General features: G+C 29.2%; 1 protein-coding gene across 3 annotated transcripts in view; it reads right to left on the reverse strand.

The window, feature by feature from the left end:
- Positions 1-15906, reverse strand: part of LOC145180575 (uncharacterized) — a 40257-nt gene extending 24351 nt beyond the window's left edge. Inside the window, exons 1-10 of one of the 3 annotated variants that reach the window (XM_090078571.1) lie at positions 15733-15906; positions 15513-15598; positions 8300-8379; positions 8106-8169; positions 7850-7938; positions 6683-6728; positions 6509-6593; positions 5524-5573; positions 5344-5445; positions 4643-4714 (exon numbers count right to left, since the gene is read on the reverse strand). In XM_090078571.1, coding sequence (XP_089934697.1) covers positions 4643-4714; positions 5344-5445; positions 5524-5573; positions 6509-6593; positions 6683-6728; positions 7850-7938; positions 8106-8169; positions 8300-8379; positions 15513-15598; positions 15733-15790 — 732 coding nt within the window. In that variant the 5' untranslated portion in view covers positions 15791-15906. Of the gene's footprint in view, positions 1-4642; positions 4715-5343; positions 5446-5523; positions 5574-6508; positions 6594-6682; positions 6729-7849; positions 7939-8105; positions 8170-8299; positions 8380-8487; positions 8578-15512; positions 15602-15732 lie in introns of those variants that run through there. The other 2 variants (XM_090078570.1, XM_090078572.1) reach the window with 2 other exon arrangements.
- Positions 15907-27367: the final 11461 nt, after the last annotated feature.

A 27367-nucleotide genomic window follows, 5' to 3' on the forward strand; every position in this document is an offset into this window, starting at 1 on the left:
CAGTTTCTCTGACTTAATAAAAGATGAAGTTTAGCCTCACAATGATTATTTAAAGCTTATTCATTTATCTCTGATGTGAAATAAGTTAGAAAACATAGAATAAATTGGTCAAGTGCAGTTTAGTTCACCAGGTGCATACTATACTAGGTAGATAAGTAGAGAAAATTCTTTCTGACTATATTATTTACAACAATTTTTCGTTTTCAAGCAATTGTAATACTTCTTACAATAACTTATGTTTTCTGCAGGACTCTGAATCTTAGAAGTTGACAATTAAGTTTATCAGATTACAATCTGGAAACTAAAAGGACATCTGCAGTAAAATCTGGAAACTAAAACTACTCTAGTACAATCTGGAAACTAAAAGGACATCTGTAGTACACATAGATATATAAAACACTGGATCCGGCATAGACAGAAATAATTGAAGCCGAAAAAAGTTTACCATGATGACGTAGAGTGAGGCAAAAAAATGCTAAAAGAGTGTATAATTTTATTAAAATGTTATGCTGTGAATTAACACAATATCTTCTACATGGTTGTATGATCTAAAATTTATATGGAATTTTTAGAAGACTAACAATGAATACAAAATTATACATCTACATTTATGTATAATATATTTATCTATAATATACATATATGTTTATGTACTTTTTATTTCAAGATTTGGTATTAGTTTTAAAATGGTTAATTCTTGCAGTGCTTTTGGATGTACAGCTAGATCTGTTTAAGGGGTCTCAAGAAGTTTTTATAGGTAAGAAAGAAGTTTATATACATTTGAAACATTTTATTTATAAAGGTTCAATATAATTTTACTATGTAGATTTTAAAAGACAGGCACAGTATGTATAATGAATCTTAGCTATGCATTCTTAAATAGATTTCCTGTAAATACAGAAAAAAGAGAAGCATGGGTTCTTTCTTGTAACAAAATGAAATAATTTTGTTCCCTCTTTAGCAAGTTATATTTGTTCAGATCATTTTTCTAAAGATTGTTTTGATGAAAACAAAACATCTGGTTTCTGCTTGAGAAAATATCTTAAATCTGATGCAGTACCAACAATTTTTGATTTTCCAGAACATTTAAAACCAGCTACACATAATATTCAGAAAACACCCACTGAAAGAGTTAAAAAAAACTGATTAAAGAAGAAAAAATTGAGATAAATATAGAGAATACCTTAAAGGAAAAGACGATTAGTACTGATAAGATATTGTGTTTAGGAGATTGCATCAAATTTGATTCAGACAATCTGCAAACTGTCAAAAAGAAGTTGTCTTTTGTCTTAGATGCATATAAATCACAGAAAAAACATATCAGATTTGTAATGCAACAAAAGTGCACACTCAACAAAAAAATTGCAAAACTTCAAAATGTGATCAATAAATTACAAGGTAAATGTTTGATTAGTGATGAAGCCACAGCAACTTTAAGTAGTCTTAATCCTGAAACTAAAGGTTTGATTCAAAGAAAACTGAAATCCAAAGCCAAATTAAAATATCCTCCATCATTGCAAACTTTTGCATTAACATTACATTTTTATTCAGCAAAAGCATATGATTTTGTCAGACAGTCCTTTGACACTTGTCTTCCTCATCCAGATACTTTGAGACGATGGTATAGAAGTGTTAATGGACAACCAGGGTTTACTCATGAAGCATTCCAAATTTTAAAGTTAAAAAGTGATGAATTCAATAAAAAAATTAAATGCAGTTTGATGATGGATGAAATGTCAATTCGAAAGCAAATTGATTGGGATGGACATAAATCATATTGATTATGGAACAGGATTTAATGATGACAGTGATGGTGTTGTTAAGGAAGCGTTTGTTTTACTGTTAGTTGCTGTTAATGGACATTGGAAGATCCCAGTAGCATATTTTTTAACAGATGGACTTAATTCAAAAGAAAAAGCAAATATTATTTCTGAATGTCTCATTAAAGTTCACGAAACTGGAGTTCAAGTTTTTTCTTTAACTTTAAATCAATAAAAAAGTGTTTATGTTCCTCCTAATAACACATTACAAAACATTTGCAAATAATGCAAATTATTTCTGAATATACACACACACACACACACACACACACACACACACACACACACACACACACACACACACACACACACACACACACACACACACACACACACACACAAACACACACACACACACACACACACACACAAACACACACACACACACACACATAAACTGGTACATACAAACTATTTTCAGTCCTTAATATTACCAGTATTTTTCATTATATTGTAAAAAAATTACCTTAATCCAACAGATTAAAGTCTTTGTCAATATACAGTAAACCAAACATGTACAATATACATAAATATAGGTATATATTATAGTGAATATAATGTACACACATATAGATTTATATATAGTTGTTTTAAGTCTTTTGAAAATACTATATTTTGAAAGCCAAATCAATATTCAACAGGAACATAATTTCAACATTTAGACTGTATATTTTGTTTGCCGGTATAACTTCACTGTAAGATAACTGTTTATTATTAATTCCTTAGGTCTCTTGACTCACGCTATACTGATAAATTCTTAATAGTCTCAAGTCTTGAGCCAAATAACTTAATGACAAAGATTATATAATCTGATTAGATAAATTTTATTTAAATTTATTAATACATAATTACTTTTATTAAACCTAATTACAAAAGTAAAATGCTATATCATTTTAAATGCTACTTTAAACTGTTTACGAATTCGTATAATAAACAATTAATAACAAACAGTTATCTTACAGTGAAGTTATACTGAATATATAATACTGAAGTAATACGAATTCATTTGTGTAGAAACATTTTGCCTCACTCTACGTCATATTTTCAAAAAATGCTCGGCTTCAATTTTTTTTTAAGGCCAGATATGGCTATGCCGAATCCAGTGTTTTATATATCTATGGTAGTACATATATATAAGGATATACATATTTTTTTTTTCAGATTGCATTTTAGACTGTAAGAAGAAGGGTATGATTGATCTTAAAAAGACCAAAAACAGAGGCACATTTCAGAACAGTACATTTAAAGTCAATTGTAAGTTTTAAGAGTTTAGCAAAAGCAAAGAGATTTTTATTGTAGCGTTGACAACACAATTAATGGAACTATATTGATTACATATATAAGGAAAACTGTTCAACAGGGACCTGCTTATTGATATGACAACCATGAAACCAAATACATAAATTTTCAAGCAGAAATGTAAAGGTCTGTTTGGGCTTTCTAGCAATCATTTTTTAAAGTCATTTCAATGTCACAGTCTGGGGATAGGATGGTAGTTTATGTTGTTTCTTTCTTTAACTATTTTAAGTATCTAATAGGGTAAAGGTTCTTTTTCTGAGAGTGCCATTGAAATCAGGAATGAGGCCAGCAAAAGTACATGAGCTGGTAATTTACATTTAAGTACATGAACAGGTCATGCACTTTTGTTGGCCTTGTAGTAAAAAACCTGATCTTTTTTAAAAAACAAAAGAACAAAATCTCATAATTGATGTCTTACAAAATAATACAAAAGAATAAAATCTCATAATTGATATCTAAACTGTTAAACAGTTTTTTGTTTATTAGACTTTTTTTATAATTAGAGCAACTCAAAGTGACCTGTGAGAAGAAATTGAACAATATCAAACTGAATGCTACAGCAGACATTACTACCAGGGAACAAAGATGTTAAGTACCCAACACTTACAGGTAACAATAAAGGTTATACTACCTTCATCACAAATCAATTTGGGATTAATGAAAAACATGGCGAATGCAATGGACTAGAATAAATCAGATTTCCTGTACCTAATAGGTAAAATTCCAACATTTAGTGCTACAAAAGTAAGTAAAAATTTTTTAACCAACAGATCTACAAATTTACTAAAAATGATCAGTTTACTTTTCTGTTGTATGGCAAGGAAAAGGCTACAAGGATTCATTTCAGTGTCATCAAACTCCTTGGTTAAAACATGTGCTTTCAAATTTATTTTCTAGCCACTTATCTGAACTTCTTTGCATCAAGTTATGGAGTGAATGATAAGCATAAAGAGCACCTCGAAAAAATATATTAAAGTAAACAGAGACCATCAACCTTAGGAGACTGTTGCTGGACAATTTTCATTCAGATCATTCTTCTTTGAAAACAAAACAAAAGTATAAAGAGCAGAAAAACTGAAGACAAGTTTAATGAGAAAGTTAAACTTTTGAACTTGTTTACTTATGTAGTTATTCTTGATAAATATATAAAAGATTATTTCATGCATTCACTGCCAATATAATTTAAACTTTTAGAAATTTATATGGCACATGTTCAATTGTAGTGCATTATTTTTTTCTCATTGCGTAAAAACTAAACCAACTGACAAACTTCATTAATCAATCTGAATTCACCATGTGAAAAATTCATTTAGATATGGAAATTTCATTTTGACACTTAAAAAAATTGAAATTTTTTTTTCTAAAAATGCAAAAAAAAAAAATTTCTTCAATGCTGTTCAGTTGTGCAAGTTTAAAAAGAATGGCATAATTAGGTAAGATCATAGTGTAACAAACCAATAAATTTTATAGCATTTCAAAATAACTATAACTTATCTAGAAAAACATTTCTGTCTAAAACACACCTTGTCAACTTGAGCATATGCATTTAAGACTCTTTCAATTAACAGAGAACGACTGTTATTGTACGTAGGCAGCTAGAGGAAAATTCAAAATAAAAAAAAAAAAGATAAACATTTTACAATTAAAAATCAATTTAAACTCAATCATTAATAAAGGAAATAAAAAAACATTAACAAAAATATCTTTAGTCAAAACGTAATATGATTTATGCATGTATAATACATCACAGATGATAACTTATAATGCTTATAATGCTTATAAAATTGGCAGATATTGGGATATTTAGTAAAATTCCAATAAGTCTAACACTACTTGGCTTTTTTAATGAAGTTTTTTTAATATTATACTCAAATATATTTACTTTATGATTATTGATTGACAAAATACTTTTTTATATGGGTAATTTATATGGCTAAAAAATAATAAACAAATAATTTTTACAAATGCAAATACAGACTTATATTTGTATGGTACACACTCTCTACTGCAAGTCTACTAAAAGCATACTTTTATGCAACCCGCTCTCAAGCGATAAATTGCAAAAAATGTGATATGCAACCTAACAATAATGTGTTAAAAACACATTCTTTTAAAAAACTTTTTAACTAATACTTCAAAGCACTTAAAAAAATTTGACAACAAAAAAAAAAGTTTTTTTTTAAAAAAAATTTTTTTGTTAAAAAATTGTTGGCAATTTTATTACCATTCTGTGATCACAGCTGACAAACATTTCAACAAAACGAGTTTGGTTTCTGGTAATGTAAGGAAGGTATTGAGGTTCAACATTCACCAGTTCAATGGGACCCTGAAGAAAAAAACTTCAAATAAATAGTCAATTTGTTTAAAAGAGAACAAATTAAAACTTTAACTTTTTATAACTTACATCTGATGATGAGAAACTTCTTTTTGTTATTTTATGTGATTTATCATCCTCTAAAAGACAGAGACTTTGTTACAAAAATAAGAAAATCCTTTAAAAATATACACAGTATTGGAAATTTTTAATAGCTTTATGAGACAAGACTGTATTATTCATTCACAGGGCTCATAAAACATGACTTAAGGCCCTGTCCCCCTCTCACTCGCCTACACACAACAACCTTTAACATATAAGAAAATGTTCTAATACCCAGAGTCTTAAAAAAGAGTTTTTTCATTTCTACTCACTTGCAAAATTCGCAACTGTTAATACGTTTGTATAGTCTATTCTACTGCTGTCATTGTATTGGTAGAATTTTAACAATTTGTAACTTTGGGCTCCTCACCTATTTTTATAATAACTAGTTATATTTGATATGTTAGAAGTGCTTGAGCACACAGATTCTGTAAAGACTATTCTATTTTTAATTGTACTTTATTGCATTAACAAGAGTATCATTCCTAATGTTTGGCACATTGTAGTAGCCTACATAATCATTGTTTATAGTAATGCTTTCTCCAATCCGTCTTAAACAGATCATACTGTAAAAAATGGATTTTACTAAAATGAAGCAAAATTGTGGCAGAGGATTATACTCTCAAGTATAAAACAATAATAAAGTTAAACACTTCTGTAATTATCAACTCTGATTCAAGATGTCTTGACTTTAATTACTTTCATGATGCCAACACTTTCAAGTTCTATTAAGCTAAAACTTTATTTAGATATAATGAATCAAAACTTAAAATCATAGAGCAGCACACTCAAAACCTATAAACCTTTTTATGTTTTCGTAAATGGTTATTGTGTAAAATGTGTAAAAAATCTCTGCTTAAAGAATAAGTAAACATTTTTGTAACTATAAGTACATTTAATAAAAGGTAGAAAGCCAATAGATCTTCAGCAGGTTTCTTATCAACTTTAACAAACTAATATACTAAAACATTACTGTAAAATGATGAAGCCTTCAGTTGCTTTAAAGTCTTCTTTACTAGATGATCAACATTGCGAAAGTAGTGTCCAACTCCATTTCTCTGAAAAATTTTAGAAAGATACAAAACAGAAAAAATCTCAAGACACTTATTGCTTTATTATATATATAAAAAAATTATGATATTACTACCTGTGGTATTATGTCATATCGAGCTTTGCTATCATCAATTGTTCCTCTAAAATTTAAATATAACAGTTGTAATATTGAGATGAAATAGTAAAAGAAATTGTAGAAGTCAATGTGTATTTTCTACAAATGATTTTTCATCTTCTTGTGCTTTACATATTTTTCAGCAGCCTCTTATTTTATAGCCATCATATGTATTTACTTTATATCCATTTTTAAGACATTTTTAATATAAGAGAAATGCTTTTTATGAAGCTTTCATTTATGTCAGTAAGAAAAGGCAAGGGAAGTTTTTTGGAAAAAACCCTCTAGTTTTATTACCATCATTCATGGTTTCAAAGGCAGATTTAAAACCCACTAGTAATCCAATTTTGTTTTTTAACTTGTCTTAAATATATTTTTTCCTTTCCTTTAAAATCCTTCTTATCTTTCTAGATTTTCAAGAATTTTCTATTTTTTTGTGGCAAGACAATAAAATATGTGGAGAAAAGTTCAAAGTATTTTATCAGTGCATGCAAAGTTGATGCTTCTGTTACATCAAAGCTGATGCTTCTGTTACATCTCAAAAAAATCCTATTGACTAGGTTTAATTTTAATTTATGTTTAAAACATATTTCTACAACTAATTCCTATTTTTGTCAGTAACTTTTTGATAGCTCATCAAAATTCTGTAAATGAAGGATAAGAGTTTAGTCATAAAACCTGACAACTAAAGGGTTAACTATAAAGAGACTAGACATACAGAAAAGAAAAATCCTTCTGACTTAGCTTCATTTTCATTAAGTTTTTGTGTTGATTTTTTCTACACTTATCTACTATAGGTTCTTATCTGGATTGCAATACTTTTTAGCTTTTCTTATAACATTGCAACTAGGATAAATATTGGTATTTCAAAATTTGGCTCCACTTTGCATTTAAATACAACAATGTTCCATAAATTTTCCTTTGATATATTATGCAAGAGCTCTTTCAGATGAATATTTTGCAGGGATAAACCATTGAGATGAATTTATAAATTTACATACATACATACATACATGCATACATACATACATACATACATACATACATACATACATACATACATACATACATACATACATACATACATACATACATACATACATACATTCATACATACACAATTTAAATGCATCTAAAAATCCTCACGTTAATCCTCCGCTACAAGTGCTGATGAAAGCATATGAATCTTTAACTCCACGAACTTTGCCTTCATAGTAACAATGCTCAGGATAATGCTGTAGTCATATATACAAATATATATATTTACACACATATTTTAACTAAGATAACTTAAACTAACCAACTTTTTTGCTCTAGCTAAAGATCTATAAGTCCTGGTCAAAATGTTTGAAATTACATTTCTGAACAACAGAATTACATGTGTCTATAAATAAAAACAAACCTTAACAGCAACTTCTTTTCCATTTTTTTTAGACTTAAGCCATATGAATCCTTGATGCACTTTACTGTACATAAATCATTAGGAAAGACAATCAAATACAAATCAAAACCGATCTTTTATAAATAGGTGGAGATAAGATTTTTTTTTTTTTCAAATTGAGACTTATGTAAATGTTATTGAAATTTTATCCTTACTCAGCTTTTTTCAGGTCCATAACATAATGGGTCTTCTTTGATTTAACTTCATAAGTGACATACTCTTCATGAATTCCATCCTAAAGGAATTCTCAAAAATTAGATGACTACCTAAATTCTATTACTCATTTGAACTTAAATTAGGAAGTTTATTTTGCTATAATTAACACTGTAACATATCTACTCACTTAGTGGTTTCACTGTTTCGTAAAATTTAACTGCCTTAATTTGCACAAAAATTATTGCGGCTATGTTATGCTTCCTGACCCTGCACAGCAATTAAGTTAGAAGACATGCTTTTTTTTTTTGTTTACAAATGAATTTTTCCAACAAAGTGTTTGATATTCCTAGCAAAAGTTTTTTTCTCCTCTACTAAGCTTTTTAATTTAAATGCAGTTGTTCATAACTGATTTCGTCAACATGAGCCATAATTTGTCATCTTTTTACTATATTCTCTTCCTCTGAACCTTTTCAGCCCGCTTCTAACTTACTGCTAATTCCTCTTTTTAATTTATGTTATTATTATTTTAGTTCATTTAAGGAATTCGAAAAACAAATACATTCGAAATTTCGCATTTTCATCGCAAAATAAACTTTTTTTCTTTTTTTTAGTCACACAAGGTGGCCCAATGGTCACAATTTCACCGTTTTAAAAAAAAAACTTTTTCATTTCTGAATAATTCACATCTATTCTTTCATAAACAGAAAACACACATTAAGAAATAAATTTTATTTAATTTTTCAATTATCGAGTTGTCTATTAAGTTCGTGCCGCAAAACATTCGATTCCAGAAAACTAATCGAACCGAAAAGCTAAATAAAGCTAAGTCGAAAGCTAATCGAATATATATTCCCCTTAATTATTTACGGATCCAGGGTGTAGCAAGTGGAGCAATTGCTACAGTCAACTCGGACTACATTTATTATTATTTTCTACACACACATATAAAAATATATATATATATATATATTTATGTAAGGTAACAGAAAAATTTTAGATCAATTTTTGGCCGCTGTCGTAGCTTAACTAATTTTACTAAATCGAAAAATAAAATTTTCGCTAAAAAAAACCCGAGTTTTTATAGGGTTTTGTCTCTCATGTTCATAAACTTTTGTAAGAATGTCAAACATTTCGCAGCGTAGCTACTTAATTTTGACTGAGAGTGATATAAAATGGCAAATTATGTGTTGCAACTGTAGCAAAATCCTGTTTGTCATGTTTTCAAACAATTCTAAGCTTAACCCCGTGGATTTATAATATTGAATACATATTTAATATCACCTTTTTACAAGGAGGTCTTATATAAGAACTAAAAGTCATTAACCGAGAACCTGTAGCAAGTGTAGCAAAAAACCAAAATTGTACTTGGTTGAATTGAAATTACTTTATATATAGTTTATAAACTTTTTTAATGAAAGAAACGGAGCTGCATCAAGCGTTAAAAGCAAACAATCATTCTTTAATAGATCAGATTAAATTATGTAACACCGCCGAATTAAACAATTTCTGCCAGCAAAACTTTTTAAATTTTTGAAGGGTATCTATATCTTATGAAAAATAAAAAAAAAAAAAAGGTCCTTCGTCACCTAGCTACACCACTGTTGCCGTGGTTCTCTGGTTTTACTTTTGCTACAGTCAATATTTTTCCTGGATCCGCCACTGAACTGTATATATTTCTGTTGTTAAACATAAAAATAGAAAATTCTATAATATTCATAAACTGGAAGTCTACAGCAATAGAGTAGATGGAGTAGTTCCCTGGACATAAAACCAATATGCTCTAGGTAGCTACAAATCTAGTTGATATTTTGTATTATTTATTATATCTCTAGTTATACATGTACTTAAGTAGTCAAGTAAATGATCTCAATTTCTATATTATCATCAGCGTTATTTCTTAAAATGTTAAGAATGTCTATCTATATAAAATAATCATAAAATCTGATTCTATTGCTGTTATCTTGAATAACTAAAAGGAAGTTGATGTGACTGGTTAGACGAGACCAAAAATTTTGGACGAATCCGACAGACTTTAATATAATTTAATTTCTATTGTTTAAAACAAAAGATTTGTAACAATACTCAACGAGCATGGTTCGCAAAAAAAACAATAGGTTGCACGTCTATCTCTTATAGGTCCATGGTGGAACAAAATGAAATCAGAAGGCGCGATGTTGAGCAAGTAGAGCGGATGCAGAAAAATCTACCATCGAAGCTCTTAAAAGGCAGTTTTCATGAGATTTGTCTTATGAGGTCTGGCGTTGTCATGTTGCAAGATTAGTTCATTAGGACTATTTGGTCGTATTTGCTGGACAGCTGCAGCTAATCGTTTAAGCAGTTGGTTATAGACTTCCGTACTAATTGTTTGGTATCTATTTGGTAAATTCCAATAAAAGATGCCCTTCATTCCCCACCATACACAGAGCATAACTTTGCATGAATTTGGATTTTGCTTGATACGCGTTGTCGATTATTCGTTTTTGTTAGACTTTTTTCATAGAACCAAGATGATTAAACACTGTCTATGAAGACTAGTTAACTTATTCAGTCATTGCTCAAGTTGCTTAGCGATTTTTGTTTTAGAGAAACTCTCCACATTGCATTACACTGGGCGCTCAGACCGAGAAGAATCGCTTAGCTCAAATTGATTATTTTTTTTAAACCAACTCAACCAATTGCGAGCTGTTTTTTCTGTTATGATTCTTTGTAAATGGAACAAATGTTTCTGAAGGCTTAAGCAGCATTGGGTTTAGCTTGGTTGCGATTATATTCGTAGATGTTGGTTTTTGTCAACTTGGAGTTCCATAAATTTGGACCTGTAAAAGTAACTTTAATTAGCAGGAGTATTAGAAATGGCAAGCCAGTTTTTTTTACAAAAAAAAAATTATATAAATGATAGAACGGTATGATTTATTGGACAACCCAATATATCCTTTAAATAATCTTTTTTTGGTTTTATACAGACATGCTCTATCTAAGGCGTGAATCGTCGCCTGTCTTAATGTTTCTTGGTTAATTTCTTCTATTTCTTTTCGGGTGATGGGCTTCAGTTATTCAGTTGTTCGAGGATTGTTACGATATACTCTATCTTTTAAATACCCCTACAGGAAGAAGTCTGGAGCAGTCAAGTTAGGTGAGTGTGGTGGGCAAGTAATTTCAGAATATCCCAAGAGCTTAATTTAAAAGTTCAGTTGTCAGGTGAGCTATATGGGCAGTAGCCCCGTCATATTGCCACCATATCTCTGATGTGTCCAATACAGCAGAAATTAAAGTAAATAAAAAAAGAAAAGATGTTAAAAAGAATCAGGTGTAACAGAACATGGCACATACATTTTTGAAAATAATCAATTTGACCCTTTTTTGATTTGGCCGCTCGCAAATGTATCAGGAAATTCGGAAGGCTACCAAATCTAAACCAAACTTTTTCCAAGAAGCAATTCAGAAGGTCATTTAAGACATAAAAAAAGTATATTTATTTCAAGCTTTTACGATAAAATATATATATATATATATATATATATATATATATATATATATATATATATATATATATATATATATATATATATATATGCGTTTCCTAAGTGAGTGGCCTGGATCTTGAAACCATTAATAAGTTTTCTAACCAGTTTTTATCTCGCAAAATACCAAAATAATAAAAAAACTTATTTTTAATCCACTCAATGATCCTATTCCATATACACCGGATAAAAGCTTTATACTTAGATGGAGGATTTAAGGAGGCATCTTATACTCTGATGCAGTCTGTTTCTAAAGCATATCCATCGTATGATGCAGTCTCGTGCTAATATATATCCATCACATCTTTTCATAACAGCTGCAAAGAAGAAAGTTTATTCAAGCAATCCCTTTTTGGTACCAGAAAATTCTGCAGGAATAGTTTTATAAAATTAAATCAATCATACAGTTTCAAGCTTGTTGAAGTTCAAAAGGAGGTCCTGTATCAGACTAAATCTTAACAGTTAGTTAAGATATATAAAAGGGGATGTGATGGTTTAAGTGCTCATTCCATTTATAAGCAAAAATTTAAAGGAGGTGTACCTAATACATCAAACGAAAAACCTTTTTGCAGTTTGTTTTGTCCTTTTACGGCTCACAGAAGAAAACCTTTGTCAACCCGAATTAGTAGACCACTAAAGATTGCATTTAAAAAAGAATCTCAAACCCTGTACCATTTGTGGTGCTAGACCATAAGCTAGGATGTTTGTATAAAATTGAAAAGGTAAAAGCAAATAAAACCCTCTACGAATACAGATTGTCATCATTTTATGCTTGGATACGATATTTCGAGTGTATTTTGCACATATTATATAGACTTTCGATTTAAAAAAGGGCTAGCTTGCACTACCACTTAAAACGTTATAATGTAACAAGCAAAAGCAAATACAATAAATACTCAATAATCACACATCAGTTAACTTGTCGATATTCTAACGCCTGGAAACGGAACAAGAGACAATCAAAACATTCATGGCGATTTTTCCAAGTACCCTTAGTACTATTTGCTATGCAGTGTTCACAAGTTTGTTATTCATGAAGGCGATCTTATGGAAAGTAATTGTTTGTCCAAAAATATTTGTGATCCTCTCGTTTCAGCAAAAAACCGTTACACCGTCAAAATTCAGTGCTTTTAAGCAATAATATTACTTTTGCTGTTAAATCTTTAGACATGGAGGATTTTGACGCCGATACTAGTTCTGCATATGACTTATAATTTAAAAAAAATATTTAAGGTGTGACCTAACAAAGCCCTATGCTTTAAGAAAGTCCTAATTTAAGAAATGACAAATTTAGTATATATAAAACATTTGCGGAAAATAACTTAGTTGTTTTAACTAGATATCTAGTTAGATAAGATAACAAAATTTTTTTCTCTAAATGTTTATTTTATAATATATTAAATTTGTTGAAATATGAAGTTTTTTTTTCGCTATTTTAACATTTCAATTACATAATATGAAAGCTTTTGTTTACATATGGTGAGGTAGGAGAATTAAGAAAACACAACGATCAGAAAAGACATACACAAGATGACTCGATACCGTGGTGTGACCAACAAAATCCTATGCTTTAAGAAAGTCCTAATTTAAGAAATGATGAATTTCGTATATATAAAATAAACATTTGCGGAAAATAACTTTGTTATTTTAACTAGATACCTAGTTAGATACACGCGGAGACTTATTCAACTTGCCATTTAAATAAATGATAAAGCGAAAAAAAGGAAAAGTTTAAAACAATGACCGGAAAAGACGTACACACGATGATTCATCAACCTGCACGTAAGTAAATGATAAAATGGAAAGAAGAAAAGTTAAGTAAAAAAACAACCCGGGAAAAGATGTAAACGCGAAGAGTCATAAACAAAAAAACAGAAAAGTTAAAAAAAAAACAGCTGGAAAAAGACGTAAACACGAAGAACCGGCCTTATAAATAAATTAGGAATAGGTATCGCAACCAAAAACAACCAAAAACTGTAAAAGCTCAAAAAATTAGAGCAGAGAGAGAGAGAGGAGGGAGAGGAATAGAAGGAAAAAGATGGAGTTTTAGTAAAAGAAATTTTTAAGGAAAATTTTAAAGAAGAACTTTAAAGGGAGAGAACTTTAGTGTTCTTTTTTATTCATTCAAAAACAAGAAGTTTTATGAGTAAATAAAAAAGAAAAAGAAGTAAGGAATTAAACAGAAGTCAGAACAAATATTAGTTAAAGAAACAAAACCAGAAGATTTAAATAAAGAAGAGATATTCGAATAAAAAAAAGAACAGAAAGAGGAATAATTCATGCAAGTAGAGTAAGTGAGTATTATTCGCATTTATATAAACGTAATCAATAAAAGAGTGCTGACTATTATACACAAATAGAACGTTTATTGAGTTACATTGTACAATAGAATATACTGAGGACGGCAAACAAACCTTAACCCTTTACACATAACACTAGAACCATACCTCCCTAAATCTTAAACCTCACTATAGATACAACAGTCAAATAGTTAAACCAACCAACTGACACAAGAAACTATTGATTATTTAAATGCAAAAAAGCTGCCCTCACAACATTAGCCATTTGTTTTTGTTTACATAAAAAGTTTTTGGCACTTCAATACTTAAATGCATATTTTCCACATACAGTAGGTACCACGCCTACTTGATCTAAACCGTCCATTTTTTTAGGCAAGTTAGCCTTTTGCCAATTCATATACCTGCGCAAAATTTCAGATTTCTATGTCCTTTTAAATTAGAACTACGAGTTTTTTCGTGCTAGCTTTAGCGTTTTTCCCACTGTGAGACGCCTTCTTGAACCAACTTAACTAGATGTTTCTTGACTTTAATTTTAGTTTATTATTTTGATAATTTCCAGTTAATTTAACGTCTTAAGAATTTTAATAACAGTTAGTAGTAACAAACCCTAAATTATTTGATATGAAAAATGGCTTAGCTATGCCATTTTACCCCATTTTCACCGACAACTGCAATTTAAACATGAGGTTATCAACATGTTGGATCCTAATAGCATGAGGTTATTGTCAAAACAATAACAAAAAAAATAACAACTGTCTAAACCATGGTGAATGCCATGGTCTAGTTTTAAATGTTTTTACTGATAAAATTTAATGGCTTAGTACTTTAAAGGAAAAATCAACCAAGATTAAAGATCTTTATGATTTTAATTTGAAATCAAATGATTTAAAGATGTCCCATCACATATCTGTAAATTTAATACGCGCGAATAAATTAATTAACTTTCAGCAGATATTAATTAAAAACTATGAAAATGCTGATGGGTTTTTGAAAGGACATTATGGTAACAAACATATCTTCATTAAACATGTTAATGAGCTGTTAACGTTTAAAAGAAACAGATCATGGCGTTATATATTTTGGAAAATCTGCTTTAAGGTGAGTTTCCACTCATCCGTTTTTGCTACGGGAAAGGGAAAGGGAAGGGAAAATGAATCACGCGAGCGTGCGCAGTTTGTAATTTAATTTTGAAAATTAATCACTGCGCATGCTCAAGTTATTAATTTTCCCATCCCTTTCCCTTTCCCGTAGCAAAAACGGATGAGTGGAAACTCACCTTAAGAAGTATGCTGCTTGCGTTAACTTAAAAACCAAGTTTCCAGTTTTTAAAATTTAAAGTTTTAATGAAAGTTTGTCAGAGAAAAATAAAAGTTGCACCAAGCATTTCTCACCTGCTTTGATGTGCTCAAATCATTTTGCGAGCGTTCATTATGATGACGAATAGGATATACAATCTCAGCATCACTCATTAGCAAGGCTACTAAAAAAATGTAACTTTATTTAAAAATATATATATAACTATTACTCTAAATTATTTCTGGTAAAAAGCAACAAAAAACAATACCGAACTAACTAACATTTACAATTTCATGCAAATTCAAAAGATTTCACCTTTTGAGAATATTTGCATCAAACACAAAATCTGTGTATATGCTTTTTTCCCACCCATTTTGCTTTAACTTTTAACGGTGAGTGCATGCAAGATAAAATTTATCTTTCGCATACAAACTAAATAGATTACTTCTTTGATTAAGTGTTTTTAATCAACTCAGCTTGAAATTTTGATGGAAGCGCAGGCATTAAGGAATTTTCATATAAAAAAAAAGATTATACTGATTAACTAAATCAAAGTTTTAAGTATACTGTATTTCTCACATGTTGCAATAGTCTTTTTAACAGATTTTGATTCTTTTCACATTTTAGATGATTTTGTAATACTTTTCTATGATACACACCGCGGATTTAAACCTATTTAACCTCGCAAATCCTTTTTTTTTTTTTTTTTTTTTTTTTTTGCTTTGCTTCAATTTCTAAGAGACAATTTATAGACGCTTTTATATGAATAGTGGATTAAAAGCTTAAAGTATTTTCTCTTATTTCCTGTGTAATCAATGCTTTATTTAAGAGTGTGATTTTAGTTCAATAAGCGTAAAAAAATAACACTTCATTTTTACATTTATTGAATTAAATTATCATTCACTACTAGTGAATGACCAAAATCCAAACTTAAGCCGAAACTGTTACCAAGAATTCGGTTCAAAAACTGTAAATGAAACAGTTTGAAACTTGAAAAAGAATGTTAAAAAACCCTAAATCTTTTTATGGTCACCAAATTAATGCTAAAATATATAGAAACAACTATTTTACATATACTTAAACGATTAGTATGTAACATAATTTTGGAAAATGTAGAACATGAGTAGACATTTTAATATTTGAAGTTCACTTAAAGAATGATTTGAGAATAAAAACTTGAACCAACTATGTGATGTGGTCTTAATTGAAATTACTATAATTGTTTTATTAAAAAACTGGTTATGCCCAAAAAAAAACAGTAATATAATTAGAAAATCTTCATGATTCCACACTAATTTTAAAACAAGTTAGCTAAACTTAAAAAAAAATTTCCCAATCAAAAGTTTGGTTCATTACGGCAATAGTTTTAGCCAAAAACATACCAAGAAGGTTGCCGAAACTGAACTTTCGGTTTCGGTTTCGGCCAATACTGAAGCCGAAAATCTCCGTTTACTATTCACTACACAACTGCATAACAAATGGCATCATTACACCACGGCGTAATCGATGATACCACTTTATTTGTCCAAATTCTTTGTCCAACTTCTCTGTCTAATTTGTTTGTCCAATTATTAGGTATCTCACAACAAATTATTCTATTCTGGATGTTGCCCAAATGTAACCTTTCATTTATAGTTACAAATGAATGTCTTTGCCCTTTTAGCTAGATCAGGTGGGTCTAGTTTTTACTTTATGGAAGTTCAAAATGGCTGAAGAGTAAAATCTACTAGCAACTATTTTTGAATTATCTGTTTTAATGCGTCTGAACAAGGATAATATTTTTTTTCGTCAGTTACGCTCGTTGCTGTACGTTCTAGAAGTTTAAATATTCAAGTCTTAACACGGTTTAACATCTTATTTACATTTTCTTGGTAATAATTTAAAATAATTTGATTTCTCAAAGTTTATATCTATGCCGCTGATGCTGTCATTGAGCGATTCAACAACACTGGGAAGTGATTACTACTTATCAACTCTTCATTTTTATCTGATCATTACAAAGACTTCGATCATTTTTGGTGAGGAAGAGACGATAATAAAAATTCTGTCAATTTTATTGCAAGTTGTCTTGGATAGTTAACTCATTTCCTTTTTCGTTTGTAATTTAAACAAAAGTATATTCGACAACATTACACATAATTCGTTAACATTTCATTTTTGAACAGTTTGATTGCCAGTTGAAACAGTTTGATTGCCAGTGAAATATTCAGTTAATATTTCATTTTTTAACAGTTCAGTTCATTAGTAAGTTGGGGTTATGGGTGCTGAGAGGTACCAGCACTATTTACAAACTTTGTAAGTACTGAAGAAAGGAATAGATAAGTTTTAGAAATTTTAATTTAAACGAAGTTCAAAAACAAAAATGCTTTACTGATAGATTTGCTGAGCGATTTCTTGCAGCTGTTTAAGGGTAACAAAAACTGCATGCAAAATTATTTCAAAAAACTTTTGAGTTAATTATATATATATATATATATATATATATATATATATATATATATATATATATATATATATATATATATATATATATACATACAAGTTTCAAGTTATAATATTTTTAATCCTTTAATCCGCAAACGTGTGCAGCTAAAGACATATTTTACTTTATTAAGTTATTTAGTTAAAAAAAAAATAACGTTGCGAATGTATTTATTCTAGCTTTAAAATCCGTTTTTTGTTTTTCGTGGCTCTACTATTTTGCACTTATGACCTTATTGAACTAGGTGTGAGACATTTTAATATGTGGCTGTATTGCATCAAAAACCTTACATAATTTAAGATAGAAATTAAAGATAGACTGTTGTATATATATATTTAATATATATATATTATATATATTTTTTTTGCATATATATACATATATTATATATAAAAAAAATATATATATGTATAAATGTATACATATATGTATATATATATATATATATATATATATATATATATATATATACAATATAACAAGCCAATCAAAAGTTTAAACATAAGCAAGAAAAAAACAATTTGAAATGTCTTTTTTCACATGTTTAAGCGATGGATCTATGGATTTATGCGATGGATCTTTTTAAAAGTGTATTTCCCATGTTACACCTCCATTTATCCTCATGTTCAAAAAGCCAAACAGTGCTGTAGTGATCAGCTTGTCCTGGATCTGTTAAGTTTTGCATATAGTTATCAAACATGTTCTAAAAAATGGTGTTGTTCGGTGGGGGAGGAGTGGTGAAGGTGAAAGCAGATCCCTTAATCTTCTCCCAACCTAACTATCTCCTTTTAATGGAAAATCTAATCAAACTTTTAAAAAAGTGCTTTCTGTACAATAAGATTAAAAACACATCACAATCAAAACCCAAAGTATTCAACTAAATTTTTTGCTAATTGACGAAACAACAGTTAATCAATAATCAGAAATATTCAGAAAAATAATCAGAAAAATTATTTCAACTTTAGTACTCCAGATTTACTACCATTTCAGAGTTTGTTTCTGCGGTTCAAACCGTTTAATTGTGGTAAAGAGTTTAAAATACAAAGGCAAACCTTGAAATAGTGACGAATTTGAAGGCAGGTAGTTTTGCGGTGTGGCGACCTATTGGCGTAAATAAACTATTGTTTTTGGTTTTCAAGGAATAAATTTGATATTTGCTTGTGACAGTAAGTTTTCATCGCTATTATTTTGCTACTCGAGATGTATTCATTTTTGTTATATTGCTACTCGAGATGTATTCATTTTACATTTTGATTTTCGTTTTGATTTTCATTTGTTTTTTATTTTAATTTTTTTCACTGCATGGGGCAAAATTTTTTCACGCAGTATTAACAGCCTCACCAGTATTCACATCATTAGCTTTTGAATTGCCGTCTTTACCCTTCTTTTGTCTTTCCCTTAAAAATCAAATAAACTTTGTTTGCCTTTTTGAAATATTAACTAGAAATCACGATTTGAAAATATACTTGCGGTACCAATCTCTTTAGTTCGAGTCATTTAACCATTTTTTTTTTTTTTTTTTTGTTAATAAGTTCACAGTTCAAATTCTATTAAAAAATTAAAAAAAAAAAAACCTCCCCCAACAACTTATATTATAAGATATTAGGAAGGGGATCCAATAAAAACATTCTTTTTTCCTTTTTTTTTTTTAAATATTGTTTTGTTTTGTTTTTAATTTTATTTTTTCTGTTAAGATAAAGGAACACGTTTCGCACAAAAATAAAAACGGTTTTAACAATTTGCTGAGGCTAAACACTGTTGGGTTTTAGGCTCTTAATACCAAATGACGTCTGTTTGGGTGTAACCTCAATTACTATTGAACAATACTCTTGATCAGAAATAGCCAAAACGTGGGTCGTGAGCCACATGTGGCTCTTGGAATTTTATTGTGACTTTTCGTATTAATTTAACTTTATCGCAAAACTTTTTGTTTCAAAATGGATAAAGTAAATACTAACAATAATTTCAAAATTATCTGCTTTCAAGTGTTTAGCAAAGCGTAGGCTGATAGAAAATATTATGTACTATGATGCGTGCCAACGTCAATTTAGGTGTAACGTATATCAAGATGCAACAGATGGTTACATGATATTGTAAAGGTTGCAAACAGCAGCAAAGTGTAAGAGAGGGATCTTTCTTTAAACTAGTATGACACTTCAAAAGTTGATTTGTTACATTTAGGGCTAGAGTTAGAATATGTCACAGAGCGACATCTAACATGAAGCCTGCATGAACGACTCTAACAATGCATTAGCTGATTGGGGAAACTTTTGCCGAGATGTCTGCGAAGCCTACCTGGAAACAAAACCGACAATAATACGCGGTGTTAACGCTGACGGGACACCAATTGTTGAAATTGACGAATCTAAATTCTTTCACGGTAGATATCATCGAAGGCAAAGGCGCCCAAGCCATTGGGTAATTGGTGAGATCGAGAGAGTTACGCAAGTGTTTCTAAGTTGAAGTTCCAGACTAGAACGCACAAGCTCACGAAAACTTTACAGAAAGGTTTATTTTGCCAGAAAGTCATATCGTTTCTGATGATTGGGCTTCTTATGATGGATTAGATTAGATTCCTCATTCAGTTATCGTGTATGAAAGCAGTTTTGTTAATCCCCTTGATAAAAATGTTCATACACAAAACGTTAAAAACCTTTGGATGCGTGCTAAGCATCAACTTCAACAGCAGTTTTGTACGCAAGAAGACTTGTTAAGATCGCATCTTCACGAACTGGCATCAAAGATTTCAAGAGTTTCCAATACTTTTGGCATTTTTATTTTGTGTGTCTCGTTAGTATCCTCTGTAGTGGAAGAATAGAACGGCTATTTTCATGGCCACATATCTTTTAAAAACATTGACAAGAACAATATTTATATAGGGGAGACTTGTACTGAATGGACCTTTTCAAATATAAGAACTTAGAAACCAGTTAGATATAATTTAGTCATCGCAAATAATTCACCGTTACACAATTTCTCTTAACTATGTCTGGGTTAACATTATTTGAAGTAAAGCAGTTGTTATGGAAGTTTTCTGTTTTTTCAAGGCAAATGTAGTTTTTTAACTTTTCGGAGTTTTCAATTTACAAAGTTTTTCAAGGAGAAGTTATCTATTAATATTAATATTATAGATATATATTTTGGATTTCGGATAATAGTGGAATGAAAGTTTTCTGAGGTACAGATTGTTGTAATTATATGGGTAACGTGGATTTTGATAAATGCGATGAATGAACCACCATTGATTGTACTGAATGGACCGGACCATTCTCCGATATGAGCATTTCTTACGTTTCTGTTTGTTACTTACTAAAACAAAATACTCGTGTAATTTTAAATATCACTTTTTTAACATAAACCAAGTGTGACTAATATTATACTAAAAAAAATAATAAATCATAAATTGTGGTATTGGAAGGCAGCTAATTTTAGGATACAAGCTACTTAGTAAGGTAATAAATTTTAATTTAGCATATTCGTATTTTTAAATATTTTATTTCATAAAAAAGTGAAATATTACTTTAATTTATTAAATTTTTTGTAGTCAAATTATTTTCCAGTGTATTTTCTCGCTAGAAGTTATTTTAAAACATCAATAATTTGATATCATAATAGTAAAAATATATTTTGATATTTCTTTTATTATATATGATGTATCTAGATAGAAAGTATTTTTTATGTCTCTCCTTTATGTGAGTTTTTTAATGTTGGACAAATATTTTAGATTCAAGCATGATTAAGAAACTTTTAAGTGTGTCTATCAAAAACCTTAAGAAAGTTATATAAAATATTAGGAATAAAATATCACCCAATGTAACTTATTCAATTTAAATCATTAAAGTTGTCAAAAAATGAATTTAATTTTAAAATTAAAATATTCTACATTTAACCTTTTATATGTCATACATAAAAAATATTACAAAAAAGTAATTTTTATGATAAAATTATATGCAATTTTTATTCATTTTTTGTTTCAGAAGCATTATGAGACATAGAGAAGCAACAGCAGTAAATTTTGGTTGGGATACAACTAACATGATTGAAGTAGTTGAGAACATTAGGCAAAAACTTTATCTGAAAGAAAAGCTGCTAAGATATTTAAAGTCAAACGTTCAACTCTTAAAAGGAGAATTAAAGCAGCTCAAAAATGATCAGATGGATTAAATAAATTGCAATTTATTCCATGTAGTAACAGTTATACGAAAGTGTTTTCAGTATCAGAAGAAGATAAACTGGTTCAATATTGCTCAGTTTCTTCAAAAAAGGGATATGGTTTAAACCTTCTTAAACTAAGAGTAATAATATTTAAATATGCTCTAAAACTTGAGAAGAAAATTCCACATTCACATCCAGGTTGCACAAAACCTTTGCAAATAAATGTGTTGATTTGTGTTGATTGGTTTAAAGCTTGTTTAAAACGTCATCCAGAACTTTTTATAAGAAAACCAGAGGCAGCATCCATTGATCGAATATAAGCATTCAAAAAAATACAAGTTTTCACCAAATAACATAAGAAATGTTAATGAGACTGGAATCACTACTGTTCAAGTGTCAAGTATGTTTTAGCTGGAAGAGAGAGCATCAATTGGCTCTGTTACAAGTGCTCAATGAGGTATCTTGTTGACAATGTGAATGCAGTAAATGCAAGTTGGTTATCGTTAACACCATTCTACATATTTCCGCGTGTCCATTTTAAATATTTCTTTCTAAGAAATCAAACTAAAAAATCACAAAAACCACAAATAGATATTAATCGTATTTATAAAAAAGGTCTAATTTTTTTAGTTCATTCAGTACAAGTCTCCCCTAGACTATATTCTATAATTATAATAAATTATTAGTCTAAAACAATCTAAAATTATACAATTTTAAAATATTAAGTTAAAATAAATAATAAAATAATATAACAATAAAAATGATAAAATAAATATTAACAATAAAGACAAATTTAAAAAATATTTGAAAAAAACGTATTTCAAAAAAACAAGCAAATAACTACTTTGAAATTAATCTACTTTGGTTTTTATAACTGTTTAAAGAAATTTTTTCTCTACGAACGAGAGCGCTAAAAGCAAAAATACTTAAGGTGGTTCCTACATAGTCAAAAGTCGAAATTTTTTCAAAAATTGATTTTTTGGCAAATTAGATATTCTAATGTAAAATTTATTGCTCTTTCTCGTGGTATATACTTTTTTTTTTAAGTTTGTTTATGCTTTTTACAATATTTTTAGTTTTATACAGATAGGTATAGTTTTAGTGCCTAGCAACGGCTATAGCAACCGTTTTATTTTTTAAGTTAATATCTTAAATGTACTTTAAAACTTTAAATAGTACATCTCTTTTGCTATTCTAATGTTGCCTTATACGTCAAAGTTGGACATGTAAATAAACGAATAGGTTTTCGACTTAGGGCACTAGTACAAGAATATAAAAATACCTCTACACCATTTGGTGGAAAAGGAAAATTGACAAACAACTCCATCAATTCAATAACAAATTATTATGGTATTGCTATTCGAAGAAGTCTAAAATTAAATTGCACTAACGATGAAAAAATTTACTCAATGAAAAAGTGGATAGGTGCTATCCTTCATCATTGTACCAACTTTTCTAACTTAGATAAGCGCCACATGTTTTGTCCACCAGGAGAAGAATCGTGGTGTACTTATAAGAAAAATAAACTTAAAAAAACACAAAGAGAAGATTAATTTACGAGAGTGGATGTTTCCTATCTTGTCAAAGATTTTCCAAGATCTTTCAAATGATGATCTTCTTTGCAAGTGCATCCACGGGGAAACTTAAAATGCTAACGAGTCCCTGAATAATATTATCTGGATGAAATGTCCTAAGCAAGTCTTTGTAGAAAGGTCAATTCTACAGTTAGGTGTATATAGTGCTATTCTTCAATTCAACGAAGGTCAATTTGGACTTGTTAAAGTGTATGAAAAACTTCGAATACAGACCGGTGTCTGTTTTAATATTATATCTGAAAAAATGAACCGACGCAGCATCCAAAATTTACTTATTAAAACATCAGAGAAGACAAAATCAAAAAGAAAAAAACTAAAAGCCATCAAGAAGGGTTTATTGGATATAGACTTACATAAAGAGGGAGGAGAAACTTATTTAAAAGGAGGATTTTAGTTTTAAAAACAAATTTTTTTCTTGTTTTTTGATTTTCTACCGTATCGTTTTTCAAGAAAATTGTTTAGTGGCACATTTTACGAAAATACAGTTGTTTTGAAGCATAACTTTTAGTAGAAACATGATCTTTTAATAAAAAAAACTCACGCACTAGATATAGGTAGCACGAACAATTATACCAAGTTTGAAAGTAAAATGAGCTTTTACTCATGAGTAATTGTGTTTCTAGTAAACTCAAATGTTAGGGGTTATTTTGACTATTACAGGCCTCTATGTGATCATCAATATATTATTGGTGTTCGAAAATTTTTTTTTTTTTACACATTCTGTACCTACTTTTGAGAAAATTAATGCTTAATGAATAAAAAGTAACTTTTTTTGATTACGTAGGAACCACCTTAATTATTTTACGTCGCTTAACTGCAGGATTACCTTGAATATAGGTTTTTCTAAGGAATATCCATTAAATTCAAATAACAGAAAGAAAAGAATTGTATTACTTAAAACAATGATTAACAATTAATTAGATATTTTACTTTTCAGTAAAGAGTCATATATTACAACAGTAACAATTACATAAATCGTGAAGAACTCAGTTTAGTTCTGGATGAATTAACAGATATTTAAAACAAACCTCAAATGACAGTATTTTTCAGATATGTAGCATCAAATATAATTGTAAAAGAAGAGTTAATAGATTTGGTTGAGCTGAAAGACACAACCTGTGGAGTTGATATAAAAGAAATCCTTGAAACAGTTTTAGTTAAAGCCAATGCACCTATCAACAAACTTTTTAGTGTTGCTACAGACGTTGCACCAGCAATGTTTTGGTAAACATTTTTTACTCGGCTCCTTAAAAAGTGATCCTAAATATTCTGAGTTCCTTCCAGTTAATTGCATAATTCTTCAAGAGAAAAAAAAGATTCTAATTTTTCAATCATTCTAAAATTAGTATTGGGAATCGTAAATTATATTTACAAAGACAGTTTGAAAACTTTATTAAGAACTGGATCTTGCTTATAAACCAAATGACCTATTGTTTTACTGTTTTACAGTGGCTTTCAAGTAGTACTGTTTTTTTTTATAGGTTTGTGGAATTTTTAGAACCAATTAAACCTTTTTTGATTAAAAGTAAAAAGACATCCGAAATTCGCCACCAGTAAGGTAAAATATCTTTAAACAAAGATTGCATAAAAAAGATATTTAATGCGGCTCTTTAGCTCACTTAGGTATTTGAATGCGGTTCTCGTGCCAAAAAGTCAGGCCAGCGCTGCTCTTGATGGTTAAAGCACATTTTAAAATTACGCATGAAGCTAAGCTTTTAAAACTATGATTTAAATAATAATTAGCAAGACTATTCTCGGAATGGTTCAATAAAGCAATAAACAAACATATCTAAAACGAAAGCAAATATTTTAAATTTTAACTATTTTGCATCTTACTTAGAGTTGTGAATTATCCCCGAATTCTTTAAATTCTTTTTAAAGAAATCAATATAATTATAGCAGTTTAATGGAAATATATTTAACGATTGCTGTAAATGACGTCTTGTTGCGTTAAGAAATTTATATTTATCTTTTTAATTTTCCTAAATTTACCAAATCTTAATTTTCTTTATTTAAAAGTATAACTACGCAGTCATTAAAAATAGCTCGAATTTTCACGTAGCATTACACTGAGAGATATCAATGCAAAACATGAAATTGCATTTTTTTGGACTTTAATTTAGAGCAATATTTGGCATTTTCTGATAAAATTGATCATAAGTCTGTTTTGAGAATTTTTGAAAAGCTAAAGTTTAGGGGGATAAGTGCTTAAGATATGTGATTTGGGCAATTGGATTGTATACTGACACTTAAAAAGATCATTAAAACTGTAACTTCTCTAAATATAGTTTGTTTTTTAGTTTGATTACATTAACTAAATCAGGGCTTTCAAGCGAATTGAAAGGATTAAGGGGCATGTGCCATCCTCTCCATAACAAATTTCAGTAATGTTAAAGTGCTCTTTTTCATTTTTGATCACATAGGAACTTTGGCATGAAAAAGTAAAATGTCGTTTTGCATTTGAAATACTTGAATTCAGAATCTTCTTCATACTGAACTCATCAAATTTGATGTTAAAAAGAATATCTAGCTCCGACTTTGCTCCAACTTAACTTTCTACAATTTTTAAGCTTTTCATCTTACTTTTTTATTATTTGTTGCAATTTGCATTGTAAGGTGATCAACGAAATTGCAAATCACCAATAACCAGTTGAATTAACGATCAATTTACAATTGCAGTCTTTCAAAATTTAGGATCATCTTGAATGTTAAAAAGTTTTTTTTAAGTTTCAGTTTATAAAAATTGTTATTGTTCCAAAATATAGTCATAATATTATGTAAAAGTTTTAATTTTCGGCGTCCCTAATGTTTGGCGTTCCTGGCATTTGCCCAAATTTTACTGCAGTTTTATGGAAATGCATATACTTGCTTAACTTTTGAAAGCTTGTTTATCTAGGACCACGGGTAAAAATGAAAATCGGATTTTACTTTTATCCATGATTTTAAATAGACAATTCTCATATCTCTAACTTTTTTAGAACCTTATTGCAAATCTCTACTAAGTTTAGACAACTTTTATGGTTGAAGCTGAAATCTTATTTCGAAATGAAGTAAAGACTTTATGTTGTTTTGAAGTGATTACAATTTAACTATATATATTTACAAACTTTTCATGCTCATGCAGTGAAAAAAAAAAAAAAAAAAAAAAGACTACTTTCTGGAGGATTTGACCATTATCTTTTTATTCACGGCTGTTAACTGAAAATTGAAAAGTCTTAATACTATCTAAAATTTCTTATTGAATTGCTACAGGTTGGTAGATTATACTCATAAATGTTAAGCATCTATTTCAAGTGCATCTTCTTTTATGAAAACTCTTGATAATCTTTATCCAACATTTTTTTTTGACATTAACTTTTATTGCCCTCAAGTCGATCGAATAGACTTTCCCTCTATAAAAATAGCATCAACAGCGTTTTTTGTATCATTTTTAGAATTTACAGGCCTGTCTTCTTATCTTTTATAATTTTGCAAGTCTGTAGATCTGCAGTGTTGTATAACTTTAGTGAATTTACGGCCAATGCAAAAAGTTGTAAGCACATGTTGCCAACTAGCCCTGGTACTACACTGAAAGATAAATTTGTTAAATAAGAATATTCCATTTAAATTTTGGAAATTTCTGGTGGAAATTTCTAAAGTTAAACGCACTGTGTCAGCTTACCCCTGTAGCCAACTAACCCCGGTTTTCCCTACTGATAATTAAAGTTTTTAAAAACTT

Source organism: Hydra viridissima, unplaced genomic scaffold (genome assembly GCF_058129835.1).
Source record: "Hydra viridissima isolate aposymbiotic clone 2 unplaced genomic scaffold, HvirCarnegie_v1 scaffold_2, whole genome shotgun sequence".
Classification (NCBI taxonomy): domain Eukaryota; kingdom Metazoa; phylum Cnidaria; class Hydrozoa; order Anthoathecata; family Hydridae; genus Hydra; species Hydra viridissima.